We start from the raw sequence: 14,460 nt of genomic DNA on the forward strand, positions 1-14,460 counted from the left end.
AACTCAAGTCCACAACACTTGGTGTAAATATTAAACGCAGCTTAACAGTCTATATGGAACTTTCAGGGGAAAATGCAATCACGCAGAAAGTCTATGAAGCACAATTATTCTTGAGGATACTTGACACGAATAAGTCCTTGGTAGTCCAAACACAGATAGATATGCTTATAAGGCAGTTCAAATAATATCTTAGCACAACCAGGGAGGCCTGGGTAATAGTCTCAGGTTATTGCAGAGCAGCAACAGCTTACATGTCCAGCAAATGCAGATGGAAACAAACACAAGCAGCCAGATGGAGGATTACTGGAAACCGATGTATGCAGCAGAAACTCAGAGCTGAGTAGCAGGATCTCCACACAAGTTCACAGGTGCAGGTGCAAAGCCAGGGAGTCGTCAGGAGCTGGATGCAAGGCAGAATACTCTAGCACAGACTAAAGGCTGGGGTGGAGTTATATAGCAGGAAAACACAGTGCACATGAGACCAAAGACGCCATCTTGGAAAAGGGCAGTAATGCACAAAAGGTAATCAAAATGTTCAGAGTCCTGACAGTAAACTGTCCCAAAACTGGACAGTTTGATAGGAAACATGACAATATCTCCCGCCTGGGACCACCAGGGATGAAGATGTCCTGAAAGGTTGGAATTTCATAATCTTGTAAAGACGTAGCACATCCCATAATAAGCTCCCATATGAGCTCACCAAGGGGAGGTATGTGGGTGTAACCTTGATTTAATAAAAATCAAAGTTTGTTTTTTTGCAATTTGTCAGTTCTGGAAGACACAGTACTGTGTGGTTCTGTTTTTTTGCTCTAAGGAGTGTTTCCCTCCCCTAAGCTCTGAGCCATCTCTGTGACACAGGTTCAGTACTTTTTCTTTTATTTTTCCTTTTATGCCATGTGATTGTATATACCATATTGTTTTGTTCCCTGTTGTGAATTCTGCTTTTGGGCTCCCTCCGGTGGTTGTAGGTGGTAATGCAGTTGCCCCTGAGTTGCAGTCCTGGTCAGGTGTATCTGCTGATTGCAGTTCTGACTGGGGTATTTAGGCGTGCAGGATTCATTAGTCCTTGCCAGTTGTCAATTGTTGTTGGGAGGTGTAGGACCTCTGCCTGGTTCCTCCTGCCTTTCTGCCAAATCAGCAAAGATAAGTGTCTGTTTTTTTTTTCCTGTGGCACACATGTTGTGTGCTTCACAATTCAGTGCTATTCTTTGTGTTTTCTTGTCCAGCTTAGATTGTGTCAGTATTTTCTCAGTCTTGCTGGATTCTCTGGAGTGGCAGATTTACATTCCATGTCTTTAGTTAGATTGTGGAACTTTTTGTATTATCTGCTGTGGATATTTTTGGAAGGGTTTTAATACTGACCGCCTAGTAATCTGTCCTATCCTTTCCTATTTAGCTAGAGTGGCCTCTTTTGCTAAATCCTGGTTTCTACCTGCGTGTGTCTATTCTTCTCCTACTCACAGTCATTATTCGTGGGGGGCTGCCTATCCTTTGGGGGTCTGCTCTGAGGCAAGGTAGCATTCCTATTTCCATCTATAGGGGTATTTAGTCCTCCGGCTGTGTCGAGGTGTCTAGGGTATGTTAGGCACACCCCACGGCTACTTCTAGTTGTGGTGTTAGTTCAGGATTTGCGGTTAGTACAGGTTCCACCGACTCCAGAGAAAGTTTCATGCGGCTCCAAGGTCACCAGATCATAACAGTTCCCATTGTGTAACATTTTTGTTTATTTTTTTATAAACACTGCTAACTTTAAATATATAAAATGTAATAGCTCTGTTCCTCTTGCTCTGTAAACCGCACCTCTGAAGCAATACGTTATATGAACTAGTGTCCAATCGGCCTGTCTAACCAAATGGAGATGACATCTACTTCCTTTTGTTATTGTGGAGTTGGAAGTGATTGTATCAGGATATATATATGCATATATATCAGAGGTGTGTATTCCATACTCTCACTGTTAGTTCCCCAATAACTGGCCCAGAAGGGAAAACAGCCTCGGCCTCTTCCATCACTCCTCAGTCAATTGCGTACTTGTCCTGATAATTGGAGACAGCAGAGTTTTGTACCCTGACATATGTCTACATTTCCAATGTGTCTTCACGGTTACAGATAACAAACAACCCCTGTTTATAATTTCATCCTGTAGTCAGGTTTGCCGTTTTTCTTTCTGTATTAAAATAGTACTCCTATTATTGCGCCCAACAGGGGCGCACATGGATTTGTGAACCCACTGTGCCACAAGGCCGGGCCTGCCTTGGAAGGGGCATACTAAGCGGCTACCAGGTGTTCACTGGAGCTCCTGATGGTAGAGACAGACTGGGAGGCAGGTAGCCGCCAGGTGCCACTCCTATGCAGATCACGATACTGCAGCTGTTGACTCCAGGGGTCAGGTTTGCTGTCACTGATTATGACTATGTTCAGACACACCGAATGGATACTGGATCAGGGAATGGCCGCACATGGACCAAGGGATAATGTTCAGGAACTGGTCACTGGGACCAGGGGACAGGACTGGCTGCATCGGGACCAGGGGACATCTGATCAGGATTGGCCACTCCAGGACCAGTGGACAACATTCGAGCACTGGCAACACTGGGACCAGGGGACTTCGAGAACAGGACTGGCCGCACCAGGACAAGGGTATATTGTTCAGGCACTGGCCGCACTGGGACCAGGAGACTTCAGGAAAAACACTGCGCCAGGATCAAGAATTTGGGTTCAGGACTCTAGCCACACCGGGGTCAGGGATTCGGAAAGGGAACAGGACACTGGCCACACCGGGACCAGGGGACGTAACAACTGCACTGGTAGAACACCAACTACCTAATACCTCAACTTGTTGCTTGGCAACTCCCTAAGGGAGAGAGTGTCTTTTATACAGAATGGCTCCCAGCAATTCGCTGGGGACCGTCTTTTAGATGTACTAATTATGCTAAATGCTGAACGAGCGGTCCTATTCTTACACTGCTAAAACTACATTTCCCAGCAGCACTTGTTTTTCCTCAGTGCTGCAGACCCCTCTCTTCAGTGCGCTTCTCACTGGCCCCACTTCTATGAGTTATCCTCCAACTAATGCACTCTCTGCTCCTATGCAGTACTCTGCCTTACCAATTTTTTCTTCTGCAATCTACGTTAGTATACCTGCATGTGTGGCTTTAAATAATTGTTAGCTGGTTTCTCTCAAAGCTCAACAATCCTACAATGGAGCTTTCAATTATTAGGCAGTGCAGAGTTGAGCTGTGCTTGTTGCCTGCTGCTGAGAGATCAGTAAAATGAAACTGCAAATGCTGCTCTATTGATGCATATTGCAAAAAAATAATCCTCTGCCATATGCATCAACAGTAGAAAGGGATATACGGATAAAACTGCTGCGCTGCTGGTGAAGACGATATCCAGTGGCGATAATGGAGTTGAACAAAGAGCAGTTCTATTAATCTACACGTTTCAGAGTTGAACAAACTCCTTTATCAGGAAAAAACATAATGAGAATGCATCAATATAGTAGCCTTTGCAGTTCTGTCGGCAGTAGGCAACAAGCACAGCTCAACTGTGCATTGTCTAGTAATTACAAGCTCTTTCGTGGAGTAGTTGTGGGGTGGTGCAGGATAGTTGAACACTGATGGCAAAAGATAAAATTGGTCCGGAAGGGTACTGTAGAGGAGTACAGGTAGAGTACACTCTATGTCAGTACTGAAAGCAGAGCTGAACTGTGCTGATGTGAATTCAGCTGAGAGTCCCTGCACTGCGCATGATTGACCAGAAACTCTGAAACTACAGAGGGACAGTTTCAATGGCAACTGAAGAGTAAAAAGAGCCCCGGGGGGACATCTTTTGGGAGGGTGATTATGTGTAAAAGATTTAAATCGGAGTTACATTGGCACAAATGAATAAAAAGGTGTACATTGTTATAAGGCCACATTGTGATTTTGGGAATAATCCTTTAATTTCTCAACACTTCCTGGTTGCTGTATCAGTGCTCATAAAACTGAGTTTAACCTCTTAAGCTCACTGTGGATTGACAACATTGGATAAATAGTAGTAGACAATTTGTCGTGTGAACCTGGCACAGGATGAGTCCTAACAACAGGCAGAAGTCGTAATATATAAATTGCAGAATGTTGCAATTAGAATCCAATCATGTTTTATTTAAATAACACTGGACAATCCCTCTTATACAGCGTCCTTCACCTTTAATGACTAAACAAAGTTCTGCTTCATGTAACGGTTCTAGATATTTATATCCAGCTCATGAATCTCAGGAAATCTGCAGTTTCATTTTTAGGATTATTTATATTTCTATATTTGAAAAACGTTTGAAGATATTTTTAAAACGGATTTAAGACTTAAGCAAATAAATAAAGAGTATAAAAAGGAATGAGCGGGTCTGGTGAACAGGCTAGAAATAGTCACAGGGCCATGTATCTATTGTATCCCACGTGATGATAAGAGGAGCTGGCCGGTTAGTCGTTATTAGGAGTTTATAGTGTTATATATGAGAAGTATTTCCATAGAATCGGGGTTGGACAAATTCCAGGAACCTTACTTCCATAATGAGGAGATATTTACTAATGGTGACCAATGTTTTTGTCCAACCGGCTCGTTTATTTGTCTTATTGACTTCCAAATACCTGCAGTGTTTTATGCATCTCTTTCGGATAAATGGAGACTTTTTGGATGAACAAGTTCCCCTTTATATGGTTATGGAAAGGAAATAAAAGGGTAAGAGTAAAGGAAGGGAAAAAAGATTCTTATTTAAATATCTTCGTTTTTTTAAGCCGTAAAGAAAAAGGATTGAACTTGTCCTCTTGTATTCCAGATTCAATACTTCACGCCTTTGACTCCGTTGGACACAGTTTAGGCCCAGGTACAATCCCTCCATTCAGCCGCGCTCCCTACTTCCTGTCTGCGCAACACAACCTATCCTTTTCTGCCGCCGCAGAGCTTTACCGCCCTCTTCCTTGCATACGGTAGCCATGTTGGGAGGCACAGAGCATCGTTGAGAAGACGCTGATCACAGAGCACCAATGATTCGGGCTGAAGCTGCCAGAGAATACATCTCAGGCTTCCATTCCAAAAGCGTCGGATGCTGATCCCATCTGATGAAAGGATGAGTAGATGACTCCATACTTGTTGGATTTCTTACCGGAGATGAGGCAACTTCTTGAAAGCCTGAGATCTGTTCCCTGGTGGAGGTGTGGGTGTGTGTAGACTTCATGCATCATGTGTGAGTTTTATTTTATCTATTTTTTTTTTATTATGGGAAATTACGTTTGTATTAGATAATCATTTTAGGATGTAGGATTGGAATTTCCACGCTTCACGGTGAGACGTGTGCGGATTGTTCTCGGCTGAAATTTAAATATTGGCAAGTTCAGCATTGAGGTTATTTCAAGTGGAACAACTTCGCTGCGTGTTCTGGGAGTTCTTGTAAAAACTCTGTAACTGTAGAATTAAGTCATATCTGACACCAGACTCAATCTTCCCTCAAACCACAATTCTTCGTCATTCATCCTATCAATAAGTGTGACAATTAAAGATGACAAATATCTAAAAGCTGAACACCCATGAACCGTAGCTTAGTGTTTTTAGCATAAAGTTGTTTTTTTAAAATACAATGTATCTGTAAAAACCAACAGTATCAGCAACTCATTACTCTTTAGGGGTTGTCCGGTCTTTTTCTGAAAGTCTGAACTGTCACACTCTCAGGATTCCACGTTCAGACGGCGATGGTCACAGGTTGTGTTTTTGCCGTGTTTCTTTTTTTTTTTCCACATGCGAAACCTGCTCTCTTGGCAGTGAAGAAGCTGCTTAAAAAAATCAGGTTTTTGCTGCATTTTTTTGCAGCGTTTTTCATGCTGATATAGTTTAGTGCCTGTTGTTCCTGAGTTTTCTGCACCAAAACGCAGCAAAATCTGATACCTGAATTTTTGCAGCTTTTTTGCACTTACTCGTTACTTTCTATGAGTAAAAGAAGTGATGTACTGCCGTTTTCCAATTCAGTCAGGACAAAAAAACAATGCGTGTGCGTGAGATTTCTGAAATCTCATAGCTTTTGCTGGTAATGTAAAATGCAGCTTTTAATTTGCATAGAAAAATGCAGCAAAAACGCAACGTGTGAACACAGCTTAAATGTGCGCAGCCTTGCTCAGTTCACTTGTATAGAGCGAGGCCGAGCACGTCTAGTCGGAATGTGGCTGGATGTATGCAAATCGCATACTTGTGGTCACATGACCGCCCGATCTCACTGCAGACATCGGGAAATCCTGACAGTGCTGTGTGCAGGCTGTGAGGATTCAGAAGTCTGCAGTCAGAGTGACTGCAGACTTTTAACAGAAGACTGGATAATCCTTGTAGTGTCCTGGGCTCCAGGCTGATACATTTTGACCAACTATCATTTGGTGATCAGGACTAGATCAGAATGTTGAAAAGAGTATCTGATCTGCCGGATGTTATAGAGCAGGAGGAGCTGATCAGATTCATAGACATTTTCGTGGGAAAGGTTTCAGTAACCCACATAAATATATATACCGTATATATATACATAAAGCAGGCGGCAGTGAAAAATGGAAAACTTATCAAAAGTCCGGTGAAACGTTCAATAATCCACATGTGCGGCAGGCAACGTTTTGGCTCCACAGAGCCTTTCTCAAATAAAATCTTTTTGGTGGAGCCGAAACTTCGCCTGTTGCACATATGGATTATTGAAAGTTTCAAGTGTGTTACTATTGTCCCTGTAAATCGATGATTACTAATTAAGGGCCAACTAACACCAACATTTACCCTTAAATTAGTTTTCAAAGTTCAGAACAATTCTGAAATTTGCCCAAATCTTCCATCTCTTTATGTTGTTCTACTTTAAATAACGCAAAGTGAAATGCGTTTGCCTCTTTTACTGTAACACACGAGTGTGGAGCATCGCACAGACGTTCTCACCATATTGGGCTCATTGTCCACTTTCCTTCCAACATGTCAGATGTTTGTGTCTCCGATGCTCTGCTGACTTCTGTTCTGTGCCTTTTCCAGCTTTGGCTGTATTCCCTGGCTCTGGCTCTGGCTCTTCGAGGAACAATCCTTTTTCTTGCTTCTGAAATCAGCTCGCCGCCATTGCTGTTTCCTAGCGGGTCATAATACAATTTTGTAGCATGTGGGACATTTGCGTTCCTGCCAGGAGCTTTATTTGAGATTTTTCTACTGTAATATTTCCATTTTTTGCACTCATCTAATAATATAAGAAGGTTCTGGGCTCCTCACTATATCACAGTATTACACTTCATTTAAGGTAAGTTCACACTAGGTGTTTTTTTAGATGCTTTTTTATGCAGATTTTCAGCTGCATTTTTGACAGTACCAGCTATGTTTATGAGATTTCAGAAATCTCGTGCACACACCTTGTTTTTGTTTTCTCGTCAGTATTTTGTGCTTTGCATGATTTTTTGCACAATGCAGCGTGTCACTTCATCTTTTTTGTTTTTCACCCATTGACATGAATGGGTGGTGAAAAAAATCTGCAGCAAAAATGCAGGTATCAGGTTTTGCTGCGTGTTTTTTTTTTTTTTTTGTGCCAAAGCCTGATTCTGGAGAATAGGATTTTTTTTTTGCACTAAACTTTATCAGCAGATAAATCTAGCATGCCAAAAACATAGCAAAAAACGCACGAAAACCGCAGCAGAAAACGCAAGACAAACCAAGCAACACTTGCTTTTTTTCTCTACTTTCATGTCAAGAGATCAGGTTTTGCTGCAGAAAAAAAATGCCTAGTGTGAACTTACCCTTAGACAAAATTCACACCTCCATGTTTCATAGTCTGAATGTGGACCAAGATGGTCACCTTTTCCTGAGCGTAACATCCCCATTATATGCCCAGTCATTCTCAGACTGCAGGAGAAATGAATGTAAATGTGATTATTTGATAATGCAGAGCCGGGAAAGTTAAATAACTGGTAATCTCCTTCTTTCATATCAATTCTGCAAGAGCAAACAGAGGTTTGAAATGTTGCAGAATTTTTGCATACTTTGGACATTTCGTTGGCAAAATGTCAGGTCTAACAACCGGTCTCCCAACCCAAACTTACAGCCTGATATATGTATATATTTTGCTGTCAGTCTGAGGATTGCCGTCTGTATACGGACCATGAAATACACTCATATGAACCCCACCCACGGCAGAAAAGAGGCCTAGAGGCTTGGAAGGAATTTACCAACTAGAGTGTGAGTTATTAAACTAATGCCAACGGGTTTTAGAGGTGCAGTTTGTTAGAGAAAGTAAACTTTTTACGCTGTCTTGCAATACCTTCAGTGATCATCTGGGGGTGCTGCAGTGGTGACTAATTTTGGCTGAAGACCCCTTCATGGAGTATCAGTGATCACTTTATACACTTGTATATGTTTCGCATGATTGGGACAATATTATCAGAGTTGAACGTCTGAGCTCCGAGTGCTTTTAATAGTGTTCTGCCCCTTTGACTTCAAACATAATAATGAAAAAAAAGACTATTGTAGATACATTTTCATTTAATGCCAGTAGGTCGCGATTGTATTAGCTCTTTGTGTAGTGATACTTGTACTATTCCTGTTGACGGTTTCTTGGCAATCAGCTTTATATTGTTTTTTATTGCAAGATGTCTTTGCTGTTACATGCGGGTGATGTCCCATTTCTACCAAAATATGATTTATTAGTCCAATGCTTTGTCATCACCACCGATGTCAAGGACACACGTGGCATTCTGTAACGAAAGACCCCCTGAAGCTTTGCTGCCGGCAGGGACGGCGGCAGAGATTTAATGGAAGACGAGAGAATTAAACGCAGCTGGTTGTCTTTTGAAACCGCACAAAAAATTGTTGTCAATTTTTTTTACTACTTTGGATAATGGAAGCTTTGTTTAGTTTTTTTTTTTTTTTTTGAGACACCAGGGACTTGTTTATGTGTAGGAATAAATCCACAACTTAATTCACAGCCGGGTTTTAGGTTTGGCCTCGATGGGTTTGGAAGACGTGACTCACAGCTGCTCACTGTGCACTAGCGGCAGTCATATGCTCGATGCATCCTGCCTGGCCTTGGTTACGGCTTCTCCGATTATTGTAGATATCCACCTTTTTTTGTACCTTTTATTACTTTTTTTTTTAACAGGAAATATTCTACCTCTTCTGAGCACAGGATAATCCTTATAAAGTGGATAGTTCCAGCATCCGCAATGGAAAAAAAATAATATAATAAAAAAAACATTTATTTGAGCTCTCCAAAATTTGAAAGACAAAGTAATTAAAGGAAACACTTGGCTTACGCGTTTCATGCCCATGTATAACGTAAGAACCCTGCATGGGCTTAAAACGCGTAGGAAAAGTATTTCATTTAACTTTTATTAATTCTATATTGTATCACACGGGAACCATCAAGGGATGAGGTCAAGTTCACATTTGTGTTTTTTGCTCTGACTAAATAAGCTAAAGTGTGAGAATTTAATGTCACTTTTCGTACTGGAAATGAATCCCAGACTCATGGATTGTCGTTAATTTGAGCACCATAGAAATGAATGGAACCTGTCACAATTTGTCCCCAAAAGCACAGGGGGAAACTTAAGGCCTAACTGACATTTATACAATAGACTAAGCTTTTGTATCTGCCTAAAAACACAGATACCCCTGGAACGGAAACCAAAGTAACTCTATCTGTATCATTAGGCTATGTTCACACGTTGCATTTTTGCAGTGTTTTTTTTTTTTTTTTGCTTCATTTGTTTATGCATATTTTTCAGCATATTTGCAGCATTTTTTTACCCATTGGAAACAATGGGTAAGTGCAAAACGCAGCAAAAACACAGGATTCGTTTGTTGCTGCATTTTTGGTGCAAAAACCTAAGGAAGTTAAATCATGCTTTTTTGGGGTCCACCAAACTTAATCAGCATGCACAAGAGACATAAAAAAGCAGCAAAAACTAAGCAAAACCTGCTTTTTGTAAGCAGCTTCTTTACTGTCAAGAGAGCAGGTTTTGCCTGCGTAAAAAAACAAAAACATATGTTCATAGCCTTATAGTGAATGGTTTATTCAGGGTTCCATCTGTATTACATATTACGGGCATTTAAATAAAAACCATGACACATACATGCCATCCGTGTGCTGTCCGTTTTTAACCGTTTTTGGCTAGAAGAAGCTCTGCAATTTTTTTTTGGCATTAAAGAAAATCACTGATAAAAAAACAAACATTGATTAAAATCGTTCTTTTATGGGGGGGGGGGGGGTTAATGCAGACATCCGTGCATCTCGATCCAATCTCGGACCGCAATGCACAGACTGGCTGGCGGTGCGCATGAGATTTCTGAAATCTCAATCTCATAGACTTTGCTGGTACTGTGAAACAGAGGTGAAAATTTGCATACAAAACGCATTAAAAAATTGCAACGTGTGAACATAGCCTAAATTCATACAAGCGCATGAAAAAAATTAGAATTTCATCCAGCAAACATGGATGATTTTTCATAGATATAGTCAATCATATGTCATCTATATGTCCGTTTTTCTTCGCATCCGTAACTATATGTATAGTACATAGAAAATTACACAAATATAAATACAGCTCTTATGCAATTAATTGGAATGAATGACATACAGAGGGCATCTTTTTGCATCCATTTTTTGGCGCACTCATAGCAAAACTACACTCGGTTTGGAGCCGAGCATGCTCAGATAACACCTTATCCCAGCAGGTTCGCTCAGCACTAGACATAACCTAAGGAGGTAAACTGCAGCAAAATCTGCACATAAAGACTCCGTATTGTTGTTGCTTTTTTAGGAGACCTTTAGAATAATTGCCCTTAGTACAACCTCTATAGAAAACCACATCACAGTTGAGTTCTACATATAAAGGCTTCAATCAGTGTGGTTTTCCTGTGAAGCGCATACATCAGAGTACACAAGCCTCACTATAGCAAAAATGGAAGTTGGTCCAAAGTTTTTTTTTTTTTTAATAATACAAGATTTGTTGTGATCTGTTTTCCTTTTATTTAGCTTAGAAATGTTATGCAGCGCACAAAAAAACATGCAAGTGTGAACTTAAAGGGAATCTGCCAGCAAGATCTTGCAATCTGAGGGGACAAAGTTATACCTGATTACAGCTATGTGTCACTTTTGCTGTTTTAAACAATCATTATTTTATCAGCAGGAGATTATCACTACAGGACTAGTTGCCTCGTGCCTCTTAGTCCAACCACGCCCCCACCACTGATTGGCTGCTTTCTGTGTACAATCAGTGGTGTGGGCAGGGTTATACACAGAGCAGCATTCCTAGATCTGCAGCAAGGAAAACTGTGATTCTATCACAACTACTGCACCCAGTAAACTAAGTGACACATTGCTGGAATCAGGATCTCTGTCCCTACATCGTACTGCTGTCAGGTTCATAGCAAAATCGCGATGAGAGATGTTCTGGTGAATAGTTACCCTCAACCTTTTTATAAGTGCAGAATCCTATAATTATTTTGTCCCTAGTACCATGACCTAGTAATGCTATGATGTCCCTGATGATAACAGTGCACAGTAATATAAAGCCTTGCCAACAGCCGGTGAGCAACGTGTGACTCCTGAACTGGTTGGATAATGCTGTTACCAAAGAAAATAATAAAATACACCCTGTCTATAGTGAGACTGGTTACAACAGTCATCATGCTATGTCATGACATCCCCTACAAGCCTCTGTGTCCCGGCTTTCTACCACTTTACCACCCGAGACGCCATGCATGTGGTCCCACTGCCGCATTCTTAGAGGTTAGAGGAGCGTCCTCCTGATATCAAGCCGTCAGTTTTGGAGAATGGGAATGCACAGGATAGAATGGGTGTAATTAGCTGAGTTTCTGTTGCACAATATCTCGCACTTTATAGGTTTTTCTGTCGGCCCAATGCGATTAATAGCCACTTCTTCACCTTTAGCGAGTGCCAAGAGGATCCTCAAAATCCCAGAAGGGTTTGATCATGAGCCCAAGGTAATAAGGCACGGAATTAGGAAAAAAGCAACTCGAGCACCAACCTCATCTGATAGACTTAAAGGGAATCTGATTTGTGCTATGAGAGCAGCATAATGCATGGGCATAGACCTGGGTTCCAGCGATGTGTCACTTATTTGTCTGCATTTGGAGAAAATCACAGGTTTTTTTTCTGCTGCAGATCTCTGAATGCTGAGCTCTGTATAACCCCACCCACACCACTGATTGGCTGCTTTTTTGTGTACACTGCCAATCAGTGGTGGAGGCGGGGTTGGACTACTTTCTAGCAGGTTTACTAGTCCTCTAGTGATAATCTCCTGCTGATAAAAGTTATTTTATCAAAACTACAGCACACAGTCTAATAAGTGACACATCACTGGAATCAGGGTCTCTCCCCCTACATTATACTGCTCTAAGATTAGGTGGCAAAAGCCTGGTGACCGATTTCCTTTAAAAGTGAAAATCACTTGCCCTCACTGGTACTTATCATTTCCCTTATGGCCTGGAAAAGTCACAGATTCATAGATAAATTCTTATTTTTGGCTTGTATCAATTCTATTAATTTAGATTACGGAAATGTAACTTCTTATTACTGTAATCTTTGGATCATAGGTAGTAATTGTGTGCACATAAATGATTAAAGCCCTTTATTTACAACACATTGACTGGAATACGCTCAGTAATCGGTGAAACTTTTACCGCATTTAAGATGGGTTAGGTTTTAAGGCAAAAAAAATTTTAAAAAAATCCTATGTAAAGGCTGAATTCCGCTCACCTTCCAAAATCTTTAATGATCCAGAGGAGATCGGACATGTCTTTATTGTATGTATGAACCCTTGATAAAGGTAGTCTCTGGTCAGGGTGTGCTGCAGGGAGTGTAAGGAACACCAGGTCCAAATAAATGAGAAAGGTCCAATAGAATTGGGCTCCTGCACCAGGTTTAAAACAGGTTTAAAACAATTAAAACAACAACAAAAGGTTTAAAACAATTTTTACTCCGAGTTTAAAACATAGTGTGAAAAGTTCAGAAAAGTTAAAAAAAAAATGTATCCGTAATCCTACGCGTTTCAGGTTTAGCTATGAGTAAGTGTTATTAACCCAAAACGCGTCAACTTATGGATCATTTCCTCTTTTTTTTTTAAACAATTTTTGCACTTTTCACAGTATGTGTTAATCCTTTTTTCTTGTCGCTGGAGCCAGGGCCGGACTGGCCATAGGGCACTTCTGGCAAATGCCAGAAGGGCCGGTGCCAGTGGTGGGCCGCTCAATCCGCCGCCCCCGCCGTCGCATTCAACTATACCGGCGTATAGACGCCGGTACAGTTGAATGCAATGATGGAGGAGAGAGCGTCTACAGACGCTCCTCTCCCATCATTCCCCGCTCTGCCTCTGACACTGCGGGTGCGCGATGATGTCATATCATCGCGCACCTGCTGTGTCCCGGGCAGACTGCAGCTGCTGAGACAGGAGCAGGAACCAGGAAGCAACGCTGGCACGAGGAGAGGTGCTGTGGGCTGTATATAGTTCTCTGGGCTGTGCTCTGTGCTGTATACCACTGTGGGCTGTATATAGTTCTCTGTGGGCTGTGCTCTGTGCTGTATACTGCTGTGGGCTGTATATAGTTATCTGTGGGCTGTGCTCTGTGCTGTATACTGCTGTGGGCTGTATATAGTTCTCTGGGCTGTGCTCTGTGCTGTATACTGCTGTGGGCTGTATATAGTTCTCTGTGGGCTGTGCTCTGTGCTGTATATAGTTATCTGTGGGCTGTGCTCTGTGCTGTTATACCACTGTGGGCTGTATATAGCTCTCTGTGGGCTGTGCTCTGTGCTGTATACTGCTGTGGGCTGTATATAGTTCTCTGGGCTGTGCTCTGTGCTGTATACCACTGTGGGCTGTATATAGTTCTCTGTGGGCTGTGCTCTGTGCTGTATACTGCTGTGGGCTGTATATAGTTATCTGTGGGCTGTGCTCTGTGCTGTATACTGCTGTGGGCTGTATATAGCTCTCTGTGGGCTGTGCTCTGTGCTGTATACTGCTGTGGGCTGTATATAGTTCTCTGGGCTGTGCTCTGTGCTGTATACCACTGTGGGCTGTATATAGTTCTCTGTGGGCTGTGCTCTGTGCTGTATACTGCTGTGGGCTGTATATAGTTATCTGTGGGCTGTGCTCTGTGCTGTATACTGCTGTGGGCTGTATATAGTTCTCTGGGCTGTGCTCTGTGCTGTATACTGCTGTGGGCTGTATATAGTTATCTGTGGGCTGTGCTCTGTGCTGTATACTGCTGTGGGCTGTATATAGTTCTCTGTGGGCTGTGCTCTGTGCTGTATATAGTTATCTGTGGGCTGTGCTCTGTGCTGTTATACCACTGTGGGCTGTATATAGTACTCTGTGGGCTGTGCTCTGTGCTGTATACTACTGTGTGCTATATATAGCTCTCTGTGGGCTGTGCTCTGTGCTGTATACTGCTGTGGGCTGTATATAGCTCTCT

General features: G+C 41.9%; 1 protein-coding gene across 11 annotated transcripts in view; it reads left to right on the plus strand.

The window, feature by feature from the left end:
• ST3GAL3 (ST3 beta-galactoside alpha-2,3-sialyltransferase 3) overlaps window positions 1-14,460 on the plus strand; it is a 308,813-nt gene that overhangs the window by 144,021 nt on the left and 150,332 nt on the right. For 6 of the 11 annotated variants that reach the window (XM_077277836.1, XM_077277842.1, XM_077277835.1 and 3 more), the window contains exon 3: window positions 4,817-4,864. The exons of the other annotated variants lie outside the window; for them this stretch is intronic. In XM_077277836.1, the coding sequence (XP_077133951.1) occupies window positions 4,817-4,864 (48 nt within the window). The remainder of the gene's footprint in view (window positions 1-4,816; window positions 4,865-14,460) is intronic. 11 annotated transcript variants of the gene reach the window in all.

The sequence above is a fragment of the Ranitomeya variabilis genome, chromosome 8, assembly GCF_051348905.1.
Source record: "Ranitomeya variabilis isolate aRanVar5 chromosome 8, aRanVar5.hap1, whole genome shotgun sequence".
NCBI lineage: Eukaryota > Metazoa > Chordata > Amphibia > Anura > Dendrobatidae > Ranitomeya > Ranitomeya variabilis.